The sequence below is a fragment of the Balaenoptera acutorostrata genome, chromosome 2 (genome assembly GCF_949987535.1).
Source record: "Balaenoptera acutorostrata chromosome 2, mBalAcu1.1, whole genome shotgun sequence".
In the NCBI taxonomy this organism is placed as follows: domain Eukaryota; kingdom Metazoa; phylum Chordata; class Mammalia; order Artiodactyla; family Balaenopteridae; genus Balaenoptera; species Balaenoptera acutorostrata.
In genome coordinates, this window is record NC_080065.1 from 3,940,251 (window position 1) to 3,958,304 (window position 18,054).

Consider the following 18,054-nt stretch of genomic DNA (forward strand, 5'->3'; position numbering starts at 1 on the left):
TCTGCATCTACGAGGCTCTCAGAGCAGGGCCCACGGGAGCGGGGGGGGGGGGTGTGTGTGCCTCGGACCCGGGAGTGCCCATCCGCACTGGCATTATCCACGCCCTCCTTCCTGCCCTTCCTTCCCGGTCCTCGTCGGCTGCTACGGACACTTCATTGCACGGGCAGAGCGTCTCCCGGCCGAGGCCGCGCCCACATCCCCAAAGCCCTGGCCCCCGTATCCACATGGGCACCGTGGATGCCTGCAGGGAGGCGTACCCGGGCCACGCCAACAGGGGGCGCGTCAGAGTGACGGGCGTCCCAACGCGCCCACAAGGTAATGGTGCTGTGGGTCAGAGAGGGAAGGAACGGACAACTTAGGGGTTCAAATAAATTTGCATTTCCAAAGTCAGATAGAGCCATAAAAACAAACCATTAACTGGATTAAGAACAACTTTTCTACATGCCAGCCATAGCCAGGAAGCATATTAGAAAACGTCAGCTCTCCGTCTGAGACACCGCTAAGAGCAGATGGAAGTACCACCAGCCAAACTCATCCAGGGCTTCTCGGCACTTTCCACATTGTAACACTTTAATCCTTTCAATAGCCGCCCAGGTGGGCAGGGGGAGGCACCTGTAACAGGTGGGCAAACAGGTGGGCAGTGAGGACCCAGGCAGCGGCAGGGCCAGTTATTCACCTGGGCAGTCGGGCCAGCCCTGTCCTTGCCGCCTTCTCCCGCTTCCTCCTCAGACAGCTGAAGTCCCCACCCGGGAAATAAAGGGTGAGCCCGGGCCCGGCATCATCCCCAGAGGTGGAGCCCAGGGTCACCCTCCGGGCGGCTTCTCATCCACTGCCTTCGGGGCTGGATCTCTAAGCTTTCAACATTTTAGAATTTACATTTAGTTTCTCTGTGTGAACAAGGCTTTAAAGATATCAGAGCATTTAATAGCTGATGGGTCGTAACACCATCTTTGAATACATTTATTGAAAAACCGCTCCAAATATTAGCCTTTGATCCCTGTGGGAAGGAGCTGGCCAACTGCTGCGGGAGCTGCTGCGTAAATACAGACACCAGGCGGGTTTTAACCCAGAGAAACGTCCTGCCCCACAGAATCCTTCGTCTACACAACAAATGACTTGAAGCAAAGAAGAACTTAGTTCCTGGAATAAGTAGAATTATTCAAATTCTAAGTAAATATCTTCAGCACCGAGTCAATCCTGACTTGATTTTTAAGTTTTGTTAGGTAAATGGAAGCCACCCCGCCAGCCTGCGCACAGGGACGCAGTGGGGCCCCAGGGGGCTGGGGACTAGGCCATTCTGGAGCTACCGGGCAGACTGGGGTGGTCGCTGCCCTACCCAGGGCGGGGCCCCCAGGCCTTTGACCCTGACCCGCAAGGGCCTGTCTCCCCACACCCTGTTGTCTCTCTCTGTCTCTGACTTTCTGACTCTGTCTCTCTCTCTGTCGCTCCCTCATGCAGGTAAGATGCATACCTGAAACACGTGTTTCACAACGCAGACCTTGCCCTCTTAGGTACACTGACTCTGATATTTTCTATTTTGTTAAATTGAAAAAAACTCAAGCCAGACCCACTAAATTGGCATAGCCCAACGTTTCCCATTCTGCATAATGGCACCAAAAACTGTCTGCCGTGGCCCAGTGCAGGGGCGGCCGGGATCACCTGGGGCACCATTACCTAAGGCCAGCGGCTGGGGAGGTGGACTGTCGTCTTTGGTTTTGTTTTCCTAGCTCTGGGTGGGCCTTCTGTGCTCAGTGGGGGGTTGGTTTGCAGGCCCCCGATCTGCTAGGAGGCTCTGCCAGTGGCGTTGGGGCCCTGGGGGTCCTTGCGGGGGACGAGGGGAGCAGGAAGTTCCCCCGAGGTCAGGGCGTGGCAGCATCTTCCACAGGGGACCATGGAACACAGGACTTGCTAATTAAGTGTCTCAAAAAAAGTGACCTTTTCCTGCCGTCAGTGACCAGGAGGCAGGTAAAGATGCTGGTCAGGTGCATCTACAGAGATTAAGGGAGAAGTTGTGGAGCAAAACCAAAGAGAGCCAACTGCGGAGGAATCCGGTTACCCTTTAAATCACCTATTTCACTGTTGCCAAACCTTTATTAAAATGCTTCTCTCAAAGGAAGAATCACATGGCTTTTCTGGGCTTTAACACCCAGATTTTGTGTCTAAAGGTCACTGGGTGAAGACTGTCAATCTGATGGCAAAGTGCGGTGTGGACAGAGGGACCGAGGCCTCCCATCAACAGAATTAGGGCACAGGCAGCCTCTTCCTACCCAGGGAGCTGGTTTCTGCACCAGGTTAGTGTGGAAAGAAAACACTTCTTCAGGTGTTTCAAAATTGACACGTTTCACTTGTATTAAAGAGCCTGACCTCCCCTTAGAGAACAGACGCCAAACACAGCATTCAGATGGCTAGCCCCACTGGAGTGTGTGAGACTGGACCAGAATGATAGACTTTTAGATGTAATACAGGACCTTCTACCATCTGTGTTTCCACCCATCCACCTACCTGTCCATCCACCCAAGTACACACCATCTACCCATCCATCCATCTATCCATCCATTCATCCATCCATCCATCCATCCATCCATCCATCCATCCACCTATCCTTCCAACCATCCATCTAATCCATCCATCCATCCACCTATTATCCATCCATCTATCCATCCATCCATCCATCTATCCATCCACCCACCCACCCACCCATCCATCCAACCATCCATCCATCCACCCACCCATCCATCCACCCATCCATCCACCCACCCATCCATCCACCCATCCATCCATCCACCCATCCATTTACCCATCCATCCATCCACCCATCCATCCACCCATCCATCCATCCATTCATCCATCCATCCATCCATCCATCCATCCATCCATCCATCCATTCATCCATACATTCACCCATCCACCCACCCACCCATCCATCTACCCATCCATCCATCCATCCATCCATCCATCCATCCACCTATTATCCGTCCATCCATCTATCCATCCATTCATCCATTCACCCATCCACCCACCCACCCACCCATCTATCCACCCATCCATCCATCCACCCATCAATCCATCTACCCATCCATCCACCCATCCATCCTTCCATCTACCCATCCATCCACCCATCCATCTACCCATCCATCCCCTCATCCATCCACTCACCCATCCATCCATCCACCATTCCTCCACTTATACATTCATCATCCATCTATCAATCTAACCACTTGCCCATCAGCCCTCCATCCATCCATTCATCCATCCTTCCATCATCTGTCCATTCATTGTCTGCACACCCATCCATCCATTTTCTACCCCTCTTCCCTCCCTCCTTTCTCCATTTGCTCTTTCTATCCATCTATCAATCCACCCATCCACCAACCACCCTTCTATCCATCCACCTACCCATCCTCCTAAATACCCATCCATTAACTCATTCATCTGTAAATATAAATTGAGTGCCACTGTCTACTGTGTACCAGGTCTATTTAAGACAATGGCAGAAGCGAATGAGACCAGCTCAGCCCCTGCTCCCAGGGGAGCTCCTGCACAAACTGGGGAGACAGCACTCTCCATTCCATGGGACACCTGCTGGGGAGGCCTGGGGAGACTGGGGGTTCAAGGAGCACTGAGCAGGGGCAGAGCCCAGAAGCGGGGGTCAGAGAAGACTTCCAGAGGTGGCGTCCAAGCATAGTGATAAACCACAGAGCTCTCCTCTGGGCTGTGGCCAGAGCTGACTGGTGTCTAGAAGGACCCCTTTGGCCAGAGTGGACAAGAGATCCTTAGGGACAAAAGGCAGGGAGCCACTCAGAACTCTGGCATTGTCTCCCCAGAAGAGGCTCTTGGGCTGGGCAGTAGCAGTGGTCAGACCACATGGCTGGAGTCTGGACACCTGGGAGACTGCAGGGGAGCTGACCAGGCAGGTGAGGGCTTGAGAGAGAGGTGGGACAGATGGGGGGCAGGAGGGGACGTGGGGCAGGAGGGGATGGCGCACAGCCAGCGGGGGCCCTGGGGTGGGTCTGGGTTAAGCCCACTGGACCTGGGAGGCCCAGGGGCTGTGCTTGCTCTTGGCCAGGGAGAGGTGAGTGAAGGCAGGTTCTCAAGGGAGGGGGAGGTGGCGGCCCGAGGCAGCCTGATGCACAAAACGACATCGAGCAGGAACACGGCTACTCAGCCACGGCCATTTTCCCATGGGTTTCTTTTATTGTTGGTGACGACCACACAAGAGGCCACTGTGAGACAGATGGACGTGGACAACGTGGGGTTTCTACACAAGTGCTCAACACTCCTGGGAAGGACGGGGTGGGCCCGATTCCTCTCGAGCTCCGGTCCGCAAGCTGGTTTCCCCTGAGCGGCCGGTTCCACAGGCCTGGGCCGAGGTCCATTCGCAGGGATGGCCAAGAAGCCTCCGTGGGCCTGTCTGGCAGTGCCTCTCCTGCGGCCCAGCAGCACGTCCTTGGACTGCGGCCATGCTCCCTCCAGGACGGCAGTGCTGGGAGCATTTCTCAGCTGAGAGTCCAACATCCTCGCCAAGGACCACAGGAACGTCAGCAAACAGATTTCAGAAACCAGCCCTGCATCCTGAGAACTGGCTTTGATTCCCATGTCAGTACGATTCTAAAAGCCGTTCCCTAAGGAAACAAGTGCTGTTCCTGACGTGACACGTGCCTCAGAGAAAGTTCCGGTGGGGTCTCCCTCCCAAGACTGCGGGGCTCCAGGCTGCCACCTCGGGGGCTCTGCAAGGCCGGGGACACCACGGGGGACGCACCCCTGCTCGTGGCGAGCTCACTTTCTCTGTGGCTGGGGGTCCACGTCAGGCAGCAGTGGTGGCAGCCCACATGGATTTTATGGAGTTTTCTTGTAGCTACAAGGAAATAAACAGCACCCCCATCTCACACCCGGGTCCTGGCCCTCTGTGGGCTCTGAGCAGACCTGTGTGACGTGGGGACACGTGGTCCCACTTTGTCACCTTTTGTATGGCTTCCGCCATTTCACCTCTGCACAATTAGGCAAAATATGACACTTGGCTTTTTTAATACGAGCAAAACAAAGGATCCAAGAAGCTATTGTGAGCGCTGGGATTCTCAGCAGAGAATCCGTAATCTATAATTATCGTATTTCTCCTCCACACATAGATGACAGCAAGCTGTGGGCTCCAGGGGGCCCTAGGGTGGGCACGGGGAGAAGGGAGCAGCTCTAACGCACAGAACACGATGCAGACGCTTCTACCTGCGGGACGGGCACAGACTAGGTAAGTTACACAGCGACACGGCGGACAGAGGGTCACCTCCCTGTGGCACAGAGGGTGTGGCCAGTCCGAGGGAAGGACTTGAGCGTGTCCAGCGAAGCAGAAGGTACGGAGTGGGAGCAGCCCTCCTTTCTCGCAAAGCTCAGATGTTCCTTCTTCGTTGCCTCTGTCCTGCCGTGGATGGCGCCCTGCGGGCCTCCTGCCTCCGCTCCCCTCTACACCACGAGCCAGTGGCGGAGCTGGAAAGAAAACAGGGCTTATTCGGACGTGAAGTGAGGAGCTCCTTGGATAAAAGCAGCTCCTGGGCCGGCGGCCCGGCTTGTAGCTGGGAGATCCCTGAGCAGAGCGGGCGGCTGTGGAACCAGCACTGCTCCCGGGGCACCACTGACCTGACGCCCTTTTTAACTTTATGGAGACAAGCCATCACTTCACAAAGAGATGTCGGTGAGCACAGTGGCCTCAAGGGGCCAGAGCGTGGACCAGCAGCCTCTGCCATCCCTGGCCAGTGTGACGTCAGCTGCTGGATGGACACTGGATGCCAGCATGCCTGGGCTGGTCCAGAGCGCTCGCCTACTGGCTCACATGTGACCTGCGATGCCCCTGGCCCCCTGTGGCCTCTCTCCTGGGGCCTCTGATCCCGACCCAGTGGAACCCTGCACCCCGTGGTGCTGTCTGCTTTGTGTGACCTGCAGGTGTGGGATGAGGCCTCGTTCACCGCTCGGGGAAGGGTGAGATGGACAGGGGCCCTATTTAGTTGTCCACAAATGTCATCGCCTGTTATTACCCAGCTGTTAGTTCAGCCTGTTTTTGAGCACAAGCCATTCGATGGCACTAAATGGCAAAGAACCGTGTTTTGTAAACATTTCCAGACAAAGACGGGCAGGGCTTGTTTCTGACACAGCCACACCGGGGGTAGGAAGATGCTGCCTCTGGCCCCACCGCAGGGCCCTCCGTCACCATCGGGAGAACCTGCTCAGGACACACCCACACAGCAGCCAGAGGGCAGCCAGAGGGCAGGGCTGGACCAGGAACGCCCCGGGGGCCGGAGCAGTGGCTCTGTGGTGACTTCAGACCAGTGCCGAGGCCGGGGGGGCCACACCTGGGACCCCAGCTGAGACCCGCCCCCGGGGGTGAAGTGGCCCTCTGTCCTGGCCGCAGATGAGCCGAAGGCGACCTTCTCAGAGGAAGGTGTGCTTACGGGGCCCCTCAGAGCCCCCACAGGTGGAGATCAAGCCAGAAGCTGCACGCAGGGAAGCAGAGGCAGCAACCACTCCGAGCGGGTCGGCAAGAGCCAGAAGCTCAGCTCAGATGCCCACGGACCAGAGCGGTCGTGGTCCTCAGGTTACCGGGCAGCTGTGTAAGAAATGGTTTAAAAGGTGATAGATGCCACTTACAGTTCTGCACAATTCACAAGGCCAAGTGCTGCTTCCAGAGAGTGAACAGTGTAACTGTCAGTGAGGGGGACACAGGAAGGGGGTACGTGATGGAGACGCTTTTCCATAACTGCACACGTGACACTTCCACGTGCAGCGTCAAAGTGAACGGCCACAGCTGCAGACAAAGATATTTCTGGTCCAGGGAATTCCCTGGTGGTCCAGTGGTTAGGACTCGGCGCTTTCACTGCCCAGTTGGGGAACTAAGAACCCGCAAGATGCGCAGCTCAGCCAAAAAGAAAAAAAAGATATTTCTGATCCAGATGGAGTAATGGGGACTGAATATATTCTACCATCTGACACAGCTTAAAATGAACAAAATATATATAATAATGGGTTTTCAGACACAGGAGGCCAGACGACAAAGGACGGATTCCCCAAGGGAGACAAGCAGACAATCTGTCCAACTGCCCCATTGCGGCCTCGAGGGGCTTTCTAGGCTTCAGCGGGGGAGGGGACGCCCAGGTGGGGCAGTGAACCCCTGGCCTGATGAGGTGGGGTGAGCGCTGGGGAGCCCAAGGCGGCTGGAGTTCACAGGATGGAGCTGCAGAGGGGCGAGTGCGGCACTGAGAGCCCTGGGCACGTGCACGGGGACCCGAGGGTTCAGCTGAGCATTCAGGGCACTCGAGGCCGGAGACACCCTCCCGGCAGGATTCGGGAAACGTCTCTGAAACTCACAGGACGGGAGCTGTGCCCGCCCTGCAGCCAGGCTGGAGCATCTCCTGGATCTCAGGGCGCCGGGTAGAGTGTCACCCAGGTCTTGCACCAGCATTGGAAACTGCCCCACACTAAATGCCGCCCTGGTCCCACCTAACAAGTCTTAAAAACCAACTCCCCCAAAGATCAAACTGTCTCCAAGTAACTTAATGACGACCCAGAACAAAGCTCAAGAATATGTAAAGGAACACAAATATATCCAGCCTCTAACAAGGTAAAACTCACAATATCCGGAATCCAATTAAAAATGACCAGATGTGTGAAGCAGCAGAAAAATTCAACCCCTTATGAGAAAAGTCAACTGACCTGACCCAGAACAGACACAGATGTTGACACTGGCAGATGAGAGACTTACACAGTGATTATAACTGCAGTCCATATGTCAAAAAAGGTAAGTAGAGGCATGAAGGACATAAAAAGACCCAGCATGAACTTCTAGAGATGAAAACTACAATGTGTGAAATGACAGGTGTGCTGGACGGGATTATTAGCAGATTAGACTTTGCAGAGGAAAAAAATTAGTGGACTAAACAAAAGCAACACGCAAAATAAAACATACACAGGGAAGAGAATTAATGTGGCCTAAAATATGTGTAACTGGAGCCCATGAAGGGGGTGGGACAGAAAAAAATGGAAGAAATGACAGCCCAAAATTTCCAAATACACTGAAAATGATAAACCCAACGTTCTAACAGGCTCAGTGGACTGTGGGTGTGAGAAGCATGAAGTACGGTGCTGTAACCAAGCACAGTGGAGAAATGAACCCAAAGACTCAGTCAGCGTGATGCCCTTTCAATACGTTTAAAAACAACTGAAACCAAACAGTCTACTTTTCAGGAATATAGCAGCACCTACAGATGCAACAAAACTGTGCAGCAGAAAATGCATGGGAAATATTCAGCTAGATTGAGATGGTGTTGACTTCAGGCGCAGGAGGGTGGTAGACAGGGAGGTAGATGTGAGTTACTATCAAGGTGGAGTTTTGTACGGTTGTTCACAAGAGTTTATTTTGTAATGTGATTAAATAAATGAAAACCAGCCACGGGTGGACTAATGTACAATGGTGCACCCAGACACAAAACCTAAAAAGACACCTGAAAGAGTATGAGACCTGGAGGAGGCAGGGAAGCCTCATATGGCAGAGCCCAGGACAGAAGCAGAGAGGCAAGGGGCAAGATTTCAGTAGGGCTGCAAAATTCCCAGAACTCACAAAAAACATGAATTTACAGACCCTGGGCACACAAGAGATGCCGGGAGGAATAAGTAAATAAAACTACTTAGAATAGCTTTGCAATAATATAAATAAAAGAAATCTATGCCCAGACACATCACAGGGAAACTGCAGCACCAAATGCAAAGGAAGCTGGAACGGGTCCGGGGACCCCGCCCCATGGGGCCACATGTCTCAGCAGGACCGCAGGGCTGCAGGTGGAGAACCAACATCTTCAAAATGCTGAAAGACCATAACTTGATCGAGAGCCACGTGCCTGCGGAAACTCTGTCATAAATAAGGGCAAAGTAAAGACATTCACAGACACACAACAGTGAGGAAGTTTATTAAGACACCCCCTTAAAGGAATGTCTGAAGGATGCTTCTTCAAAAGGCAAAAAAATGGTCCTCAAAGGAAAGATGTATATGCCAAAAAGTAGAGTAAACAAATAAACACTGGACATGCACATTTGTCCAGGGAAGTTTCTGGACAAGATAACAACAAATAAAAATAGTGACTAATTTGTGGGTTAAAAATGACATAAATGGAATATTGGACAATAATAGCTTGTTAATCTGTAGGAGGAAAATTTAAGTCCTTGTGATATTCAGGATGGGGGTTCAGATAATGTTTAACTTTATACTTAAAGTGAAATATGCATAGCACAATTTCAAAAACAACTATAAAATGAATAGAATAAAGTATATAAATTTCCAGAGAGGAAAGAGTAGAACAAGAAAAAAAAAAGACCAAAAAATCAATCATAAAAGGCAATAATAAGGTGGAAAAATAAACATTAAAAAATGGAACAGAGTTAAAAAATAGCAGAATCAAGTCCAACTGTACCAATAATCACAGCAAATATAAATGGATTAATCTGCCCAGTTGCCAGACTAAAGCATTCCAGTGTATTCGAGGTTTGCAAAAGACACCTAAATGTTAAGATGACTGCAAAGTTGGAAGTTAAAAGATCACAAAAGACATTTCAGATAAACTCAAAAGAAACCTAGTGCAGCTGTAGTCACCTCAGACAAGAAGGACTTTAAGAGCAAAAACACAGCAAGGGAGCAAGGATCAGCCAAGTAGATGTGATCATTCTGAACCCATACCTGTCCCAGAAAACAGGCTCAGAATAGACAAAACAAAACCCAGTAGAACTACAAGGGAAAATTGGACAAATATGCTTTCAAGGTCAGATATCCCATAAATATCTACTGATTACTGATGGTTAAACAGAGCTAAAATGGGCAAAATTGCAAAAGATTTGAACAACGCAGTTACAAGCCCAATTTAATGGACAGAAGGAGAATTGCATATCAACAATTGGAGAATACATCTCATCTAAAGATACACGTAGCATTTATAAAATTTGATTAGGTACTTGGCCATAAAGGAGTATCAATACACTCCAAAGAATGAGTAAAAAGGTGTCTGAACACAATGCAATTAATTTAGAAATCAATAACAAAAAGATAAATGAAACATCCCCATATATTTGGGAATTTAAAGGCAGACTTCTAAGCATTCATGGGTGGAAGAAGTCACAATGAAAATTAAAATATGCTTAGAACTAAATGATACACAAAATGCTATGTTAAAAGTTGTGACATATAGCTGATTCACTTTGTTATACAGCAGAAACGAACGCAACATTGTAAAGCAATTATACTCCAATAAAGACGTTAACAAAAATTTCTAATTATAAGAAAAAAAAAAGTTGTGGAACACAGCCAACAGGGCATTTTGAGGGAAATTCTTAGCCTTGAATGCTTATGTTAGAAAAGAAGAAAGGTTGAAAATTAATGATCCACGGTCCAAATTAAGAAGTTAGTAAATGTATGACAGAGTAGACCAATGAAAGTAGAAGGGAGAAATAATGACAGAGCTGAAATGAACGAGACAGAAAGCAAAGCACAAACAGAGCATCCTGCACCAAGTCGTGACCCTTCAAACTGCATAAGGGGAAGTTCTCTGTCCCAATAGGCCCCCACCCCACCCCTGCCTAAAATCATGCCCCTTACACAGCTTCTGAGTCAGAGTGTCCACGTCCTGGAAGGACTTGGCTGTGCAGCATTCACAGCTGACGCTGGCGTCCTGACCAAGCACCTCGCCCTGGCGTTGGAGCAGGGAGCACCCACCCAGGTCACCTCCGCCCCCGGCCGGCAGTGGGGAGAGTGGCACTCACTGTGAACTGGCGCACCTCCCCTCTGTCCACCCGCTCGTGCTCCTTCTCGGGCGTGATGGCGTAGGCCAGTTTCTAGAAGAGAAGGAGCAACTGTGGGCGCTGGCCCGGCCTCAGCGGGGTGAACGGGCCCTGGTCAACTGCTGTCGATGTGGGAGCTGATGGCTTGGGTCTCCTTAGACCCTGGAGCAAAGTTCAGCCCAACTCGAAGTAGCCGCTACTGGAGGAGGTTCGTCTCCACGTCAAGCTCGCGGTGGGCCCTGAGCAAAGGTGTCCTCCGTCTCTTCCAGGAATTCCGGCACCAAGATATGAGGTGGAGGGACCCCTGTGCCCAGCTCACCCACCCTCTCCTTCATAGGTGACGCAGGAGCATGCCTGACCGACTGCGAGGCCCAGAGCCACCCCCAGCCCACACGAGGGTGCCTGCCTGGGGATCCCCCTGGCCCTGCTTGGCCCCAGGTGGAGAGGGCGGGTCCCCTGCTACCACCCCACCCTCAGACCACTGCCCTTCCACCTGCACTGCACGCTGTAGAGCATGTGTGCACACACACAGAGACACACACAGGCAAGTACGCACGTGTATGTGCTCACGTGAGGACACACACACATCAAGACAGGCACACACAGGCATACACACACACACACACACACACGCACAGGCACAGCCCCCCACACCAGCCCACGTGTCTCTGGCATGGTCACCGGCCCCTCCAGCCCCTCCTGCTGGGCAGAGATGAGCAGGCGGGAGCAGGCCTGGGACAGGGACACCCGCCTGACCTTGTTGGTGGCCTCACAATCGGGGAGGGGGGGAGGGCAGGTGAGGGAGACCCATCCAGATACACACCTCCCTCGAGGAGCCGGGCAGGCTGCAGAACTTGTAGGCAGCGTAGATGGGCACCACGGACATGGAGGACGCAGCGATGGCCCAGCCCAGCGCGTTGGCCCACTCGGGGAAGATGTAGGCTCCGTAGTGCGGGGGCCTGAAGGTTGCGATGCTGACCACGACCACGAACTGGAACCGAGGGACGGGGGTCAGGGGCGGCCGGGGGCAGGGCTACCGAGCGGGTGGCTCCAGGGGAGGGTCCCCCGCGCAACGGGACTAGGCCGTGAACCTGGGCAGCGGGCGTCTGTGTGCACTCTGCAGACTGGCGCTGCTGCAGGACGGGGCAGGGGTGCCCGGGGGGCGCACATCCCTCCAGTTCTTAGGTCTGATGGGCGGGGATTCTCTCACTGTCCCTTGTAAACCTCACAGGTTGCCACACGGGGAGAAGCAGGACACCTGGCTGGTCTGGAGGTCACATGCCCCAGGCTGCTGGGTCGCTGGGGGTGACCAGCAGCCGCTGCAGGTTTGGAGCAGCTCAGGGAGCTGGGGGCTTGAACTGGGAACCTCACCCCGACTCTGCCTCCTCTCTCACTGGTCCTCGGGGTGGAGGGGGTGCTGCCCGAGGCCCCTGCCCAGTCCGTGGACACCCTGGGGGCCGCTGGGCTGGCTGGGCAGGAGGAGGGCCGAGGTCACGAGGTGCTCGCCGGCCTGGGCTCTGCACTCAGAGCTGGACGGCCGCTGAACGGCGGCCCGGGGCCACCAGACAGGGCAGGAGGTTCCAGCTTCGTGAGCCATCGGGGCTCGGTCACAGCCACCCAGCTCTGAGGCTGTGGTGCGGATGCGTGGATGAACCAGCACGGCCGTGCTCCAACGCAACAGGCGGTGGGTGGCCCTGGCCGCAGGCCCGAGCTTGCAGACCCCTGGCCGGGACGACAAGCAGCTACTGGGGAGCCCTGGGGGCCGCGCTGTCACAGAACCGGAGCGGCTCCCGTCCGGCCTCGCGTCTGAGCACCTGTCTTCCCAGGTTCTAACCCTTCTCTCGGGCCTCCAGGCAGAGGTCAGCTGACGCCCTCCAAGCACAGGGGCCGAGCGGGACGCACACGGGCCTTAACCGGGCGGGAGCCCTGCCTCCCGTGAGTGGTTTCTCAGTGGCTCCAGTCGGGGGGGATCTTCAGGAGACCAGAGGATTTGGGGGGCCAGCCTGCCCTCCTGCCTGAGTCCGGTGACCTGCTGACTCCCGCCCGTGGAGACCCTGGTCCCCGGGCAGCACCGAGCCCCTCCCCCAGCATCAGGCGTGCGTGGCCCCTGCTGGACCCGGTGGCAGGGTAGTGGGGAAGGAGGGGCCTCACCAGGAGGAAGCAGGGGCTGATGAACTTCCAGCACAGCCGCCAGTAGAGGCTGGGCCGCTGCCCGGTCATCTGTTTGATGTCGTCGCTGAACTGCCACACGCCTGCGGGAAGGTGGCCAAGCAGGCGGTCAGCACGGCACCTGCCCAAGACGCGGGCCCTGCCGGGCCCTCACCAACCCCGGGCCACCCCCGGCAGACCTGGAGCTCGGGCTGCACGCTGGTGCCCAGACCGCCCCACCCAGCCGCCCAGGGGTCTTGTTGACCTGGGCCCGGTGCATGTCCCCGTGGTGACACTGGGATCACTGATGACCCCAAGGGGGCCCATGGGGCCTCCGCCCTCCTCCCATCTCAGGTCCTCCTCTTTGTGGCCCACGGCCATCCCTGCTTCCCCTCTGTAATCACTTTTTTTTCATTTACAAAAATCATGATAAAATATATATAACATAAAACTTACCATTTTAACCATTTTTAGTGCACAGCTCAGTGGCATTAAGTACATTCACATTGTTGTGCAAGTACCACCACCATCATCTCCAGAACTTTCTCATCCTCCCCAGCTGAGATTCTGTCCCCATTAAATGCTCACTCCCCATCCCCTCACCCAGCCCATGCCACACCCCCATCCTACTTTCTGTCTATGTGAACCTGACTCTTCCAGGGACCTCATGGGAATCCTACAGGATCTGTCCTTCTGTGACTGGCTTATGTCACTGAGCATAATGCCCTCAAGGTCCATCCATGTTGTAGCACGTGTCAGAACGTCCTTTTTAAGGCTGAATGACATTCCGTTTATGTAAACGGTCATTCTTTTGTAAGGAAAGCTACTCTAGAAGCTCCATGTGCCGCAGCTTTCTCCACATCTTACAGTGATTTCCCTTGCCCTGAGCCTGGCCTGGCCTCTGGTCACGTGACAGCAGCTGGTTGGCCGAGTCTTGTGTCACATGTGGGGACACAGCAGAGCCACACCTCCATGCAGAATCCCCTCTTCACACTCCAACCCCATCGTCAGATCCCGGACTCGGACCCTGGAGAAGTGGGGTGGAGGAGGCTGAACCCAAAGGCCAGCAAAGACGGGAGTGTCCACCAGGCCCCTCGGCCCCTCAAGCAGGTCCAGGGCAGGCCAGCCCCTCCTGCGCCCGACCATCCTCTCTGAGACCACAGGGACCTGGGGTCACTGAGAGGTGGGCGCATTCTGGGTGTGAATTGCCGTCTGGAGAAACGGCGTGACCTCTGTCTTCGGAGGCTTTGGGGAGCACATTGTCACTTCAGGGCCAACCTCCCTCCCATCTCCGCCAGCCCCATGTTCATGGCTGTGGGATACGTTTGAAGCACTTTCTCTCTTTCTCTGAGGTTTTATTTTGGGGTGGGGAGATTATAATTTAAAGCTATAGGCAAGTATTGATTCCAGGTGCCAATGAAAGCACAGAGAGCTTGATATTTCCCTTTTCTGTAGAAAAGTAAGTATAATTGGAAGAGTGTTCTTGGAACATGAACTAGTTGCCAGGTTAAGCCTCTCAAAGCTAGAGTGCTTTTCAGGTTATAATTCCAGGGCCGAGGCAGAGACCATGACCCCTCATGTGACGCCAGGGCTGCTGCGAAACTGTGGTTCTTGAGCAGCACAGGCCTTTGGCTTCGGGCTGAAGCACATGCACATGCAGAGAAGTGTGCCCGTTATCTCGAGCTTTCACTGCAAACTCCCCCAGAGACACCTGGCCAGGAGAGCTGAGCGGCACCACGGCCCCAGGCCACAGGGAAGAAACAGAGAGAAAGAAAGGTGGGCCCGGGCAGCAGGCTGGAAAGGGCACAGCTTCTGCAGCTGTCAAACCTACAGCAGCACATCCCGGGAAACATGGGGGACACCCCAGGAGGGGCCGGGGCGCACGGCTGCAGGCTGGGCCGCGCCTCTTCCAGGGGCTGCCTGCTGACCAGCAGGTCCCTGACCTCGAGGGGCTCCCAGTCCTAAGGCGTGAATGAGCGCTGGACCGGGGTGGGGGGTGGTCTGGGGTCCGGGTGGTGCTGTCGTGCAGGGTCAGGAGTTCTGGCCTGACGCTGAGCGGCGGCTCTCTGAACACCACCATCCCCCCCGTCAGCCGAGGGCCTTAGTGGTACGTCCCCAGAGAGAAGCCCACTCAGCCTGTTCCCCTGCCGCCTCGGCGCTGGTCGACCGCGCTCAGCAAATGCGGGGACCTCGCCTCCAGCACCAGCCAGTGTCCCAGCGTCCTCGCAAATCCTTCCTCCTCGAGAACCAGCAGCACGATTATGTGACCACACCGGGTGCTCTGACCGCAGTGAGGATCTCGGGCTGCCGTCCAGGCTGTCTTCACTGATCCATCGGGCAGCGGGCTGCCAAGCCTCCTCTGGGAGGTGTGGTGACCACAGTGCAGGGCAGCTTTGCCAGAAAGCAAGCAGCACAGCGACCAAGCCCAAGGATGCCGGCCCGGCCGGTCGCGATGACGGCACAGTGGCTGGGTCTTTGCGATTGGAGCACACCAGCCCCCCGAGCAAAGCTCCGTCCTTACCGTAGAACCAGGCCACCCCGATGACCTCCATGAGCACCCCGAAGAGGATGGACGTGCCGGCCGCAAAGTGGTCCAGCAGCGTGAAGACGTAGATGCCACCCTAGGAGAGAGGGGAGCGCCTGCTGAACTCGGGGTGCCCGGTGTGGCACGCCTCGCCCACGAACGTGCTCTTTCCAAAGCATAAACCTGGCCTGCAGTTTCAGCTGACAGACAACTTCTATTTTACTCCCTAGAGGGTGTTATTTGAATCACTAAAATTCAGTCCACAAGCAGCTACTTAGGGACCCACCTATTACCAAAAAGAAAAACTCCTCTCCTCCCCAACAATTAGGGATGAAAGCAAGCAAATGCCAAAGTTGGCAGGGCCTCTGTGAGGGGGAGGACCTGGGTCCTGCACCCCCCCGACAGGCCTCCCCCGACCCTCCTGCCCCACAAATCCAAGGGCTCTTCCCAGGGAGCTGTCCAGGTTCTGAAACACTCCAGACCAAGCGCTCAGGCGCCCAGGGACCGCGTGAGACCATGGCGACTCGGAGTGGCCGTGGATCCCAGCATGTGTCCAAGGCCACCCCGAGTGTGACCACAGCCACCCGCGTATTACAGGTCACGGGTTGTGTGGAGGGGTGCAGCCCTTGGAAATGCTGTGGTTCTGTCTGGTCTGACAGCACTAACCACTGCTGCCCAACACCAAACGCTAATGAGACATCGTCGGGCGGGCGAGCGCAGGTACGCAGGTACGTACGTTGGTGACGCAGAAGAGGGAGAGAAGGAAGGTTGCCAGGACGATGAGGAGGGTGAAGAGCTCCCGGTGCCTGTGCAGCAGCTGGAACTCATCGATGAGCCCGGTGATCACCGACTCCATCCCGCCCATCTGCAGCCGACACAGGGCAGAGGAGCGCTGGGGGCGGGGCCGGCGCTCTGCACCCCGCCTAGGCCGCTATACGGGTAACTCAGCGGACGCGTGCAGAGCCGGGAGCTGCGCGGTGTCCGGGGTGCGGAATGCACCCTCGGCAAGGGCTGCTCTGGTGACACGGCCACTGGAGAGGGAGGACCTGGGGTGGATACCCTGCCCTCTGGTGAGGAGTTGCCAGAGGGGGAGGAGTGCTACGTGGCCCACGTAATACCGTCCCCTGCATCGCCACAAAGGCTCAGCTCTGCTGGGTTTTTCTAAGCAAGTGTCTGTCCCACAAGCACAGCTTCGTTTTGCTCCCAGGGAGGACCTGGCCCGGCCACTGGCCACGTCCTCACTGATGAAGCCCTCCTGACCCTCAGCACTGTCGTGATGGGGTGTCGCCCACGAAGCCCGGCCAGCTGGGGAGCCTCTCTGCCCTGCTCTGCTGGGACCACCTCGTCCAGGAAGTGCTGTTTATGGGGGTCACCGCCAAGGGCTGTGCCCACCCAGTGGGCAGGTGACAAGGCTGATGGTGAGGCGGAGGGGGAGCGCTACAGGGCGTGGCCAGCGGTCACGTGGTGGGGATCCGTGGTCCTCTGCACTTTCCAGGAAGCTCGGATGAACATGGGGCCTGAGGTCTCGGCTGTCGGTCCCCAGCAGGCCACGTGCAGGAAGAGCCTGAGGGAGTCCGCCTGCCGAGCCAGCGCCCGCGCGCACGCAGGGCCGCCACAGGATGCTCAGAGGGCCAGGCCGGAGCCTCGGCTTCCCACCCTGCAGGGGCACCCTTCCTCCTGGCGGCTGAGGGGCAGGGAGAGCGTGAGCCAGGCTGCCTGGGCCCTGTGTGTCCCGTCACCCCGTTGCCTCGTTTTCCTGCACTGCCCTGCTGCCCCCGGCCCTGTGCCTGTGTGTTTAGGACTTGCAGGGGGCTTGCTGTGCCCCCCTCCCAGGGAAAGAAGAGGGGAGAGTTGGTCCGAAGTCTCCTTGCCAGTTACTGTGGGACCCTGCCTCCCACGCAGGGGCTCTGTGCAGGCACCGGGGTTTGGGAGACCCGCAAGGGCATCCGGGCCCGGCCTGGCCCTGTGAGGGCTGGCTGTCACTGGTGGGCCCACGGCATGTGGAGCACCGAGGTCACTCACGGCGCTGTCGATTCCCAGGGTGAGCAGCATGACAAAGAAAACCACGGCCCAGACGGAGGACAGCGGGAGCGTGGCAAGCGCCTCGGGGTAGATGATGAAGATCAGCCCCGGCCCTGAAAGCAGACCCCGCCGTTGCTTCCCGTCACCCCCAGCCCTGCCCCCACCCGGAGACCACAAGAGGGCACAAAACCCTGCCCATTGCCTTCTTTCCGCTCTCCTTGGAAAGTCCTCCCTCCTGGAATTCAGGGCCCAGGGCTCTGGAGAATGGAAACCGGATCCATGGGAGGGAGGGCCTCTGTTGTGTCCCCTCCAGCCCCCAGCCGTCTCCCGGGGCTGCGCGGGCCCTGGGAGAGGAGGGGGCACAGCCAACGGGAAGAGGGCGGGAGCGGCTTCCCGGGGTCCTACCCTTCATCCCTCCAAACACTCGGGGCGCCTGCTGGTTGGTTTTTTGTGCCTGTCGTGGACACATGCGCACACACTCGGGCATGCTGTGGTTCGTGTAGCCCACACTGTAGATATTTTTCTGCGCCGACATATTACTCTAAGTATCGTCTTTA

The 18,054-nt window shown here is 55.8% G+C and overlaps 2 protein-coding genes across 2 annotated transcripts in view; one reads left to right on the forward strand and one right to left on the reverse strand.

Moving 5' to 3' along the window:
- Window positions 1–224: 224 nt before the first annotated feature.
- On the forward strand, window positions 225–4,504 carry LOC130707066 (splicing factor 3A subunit 2-like). Its single transcript, XM_057539726.1, has 4 exons — window positions 225–315; window positions 2,166–2,199; window positions 2,466–3,277; window positions 4,359–4,504. The coding sequence occupies exons 1-4, from the start codon at window positions 225–227 to the stop codon at window positions 4,502–4,504; spliced, it is 1,083 nt and encodes a 360-aa protein (XP_057395709.1).
- A 950-nt stretch (window positions 4,505–5,454) lies between these two features.
- SLC6A3 (solute carrier family 6 member 3) overlaps window positions 5,455–18,054 on the reverse strand; it is a 34,192-nt gene continuing 21,592 nt past the window's right edge. The window contains exons 8-14 of the mRNA XM_007191657.3: window positions 17,498–17,610; window positions 16,212–16,340; window positions 15,473–15,572; window positions 12,955–13,055; window positions 11,627–11,794; window positions 10,786–10,857; window positions 5,455–5,478 (exon numbers count right to left, since the gene is read on the reverse strand). Coding sequence (XP_007191719.2) covers window positions 5,455–5,478; window positions 10,786–10,857; window positions 11,627–11,794; window positions 12,955–13,055; window positions 15,473–15,572; window positions 16,212–16,340; window positions 17,498–17,610 — 707 coding nt within the window. The remainder of the gene's footprint in view (window positions 5,479–10,785; window positions 10,858–11,626; window positions 11,795–12,954; window positions 13,056–15,472; window positions 15,573–16,211; window positions 16,341–17,497; window positions 17,611–18,054) is intronic.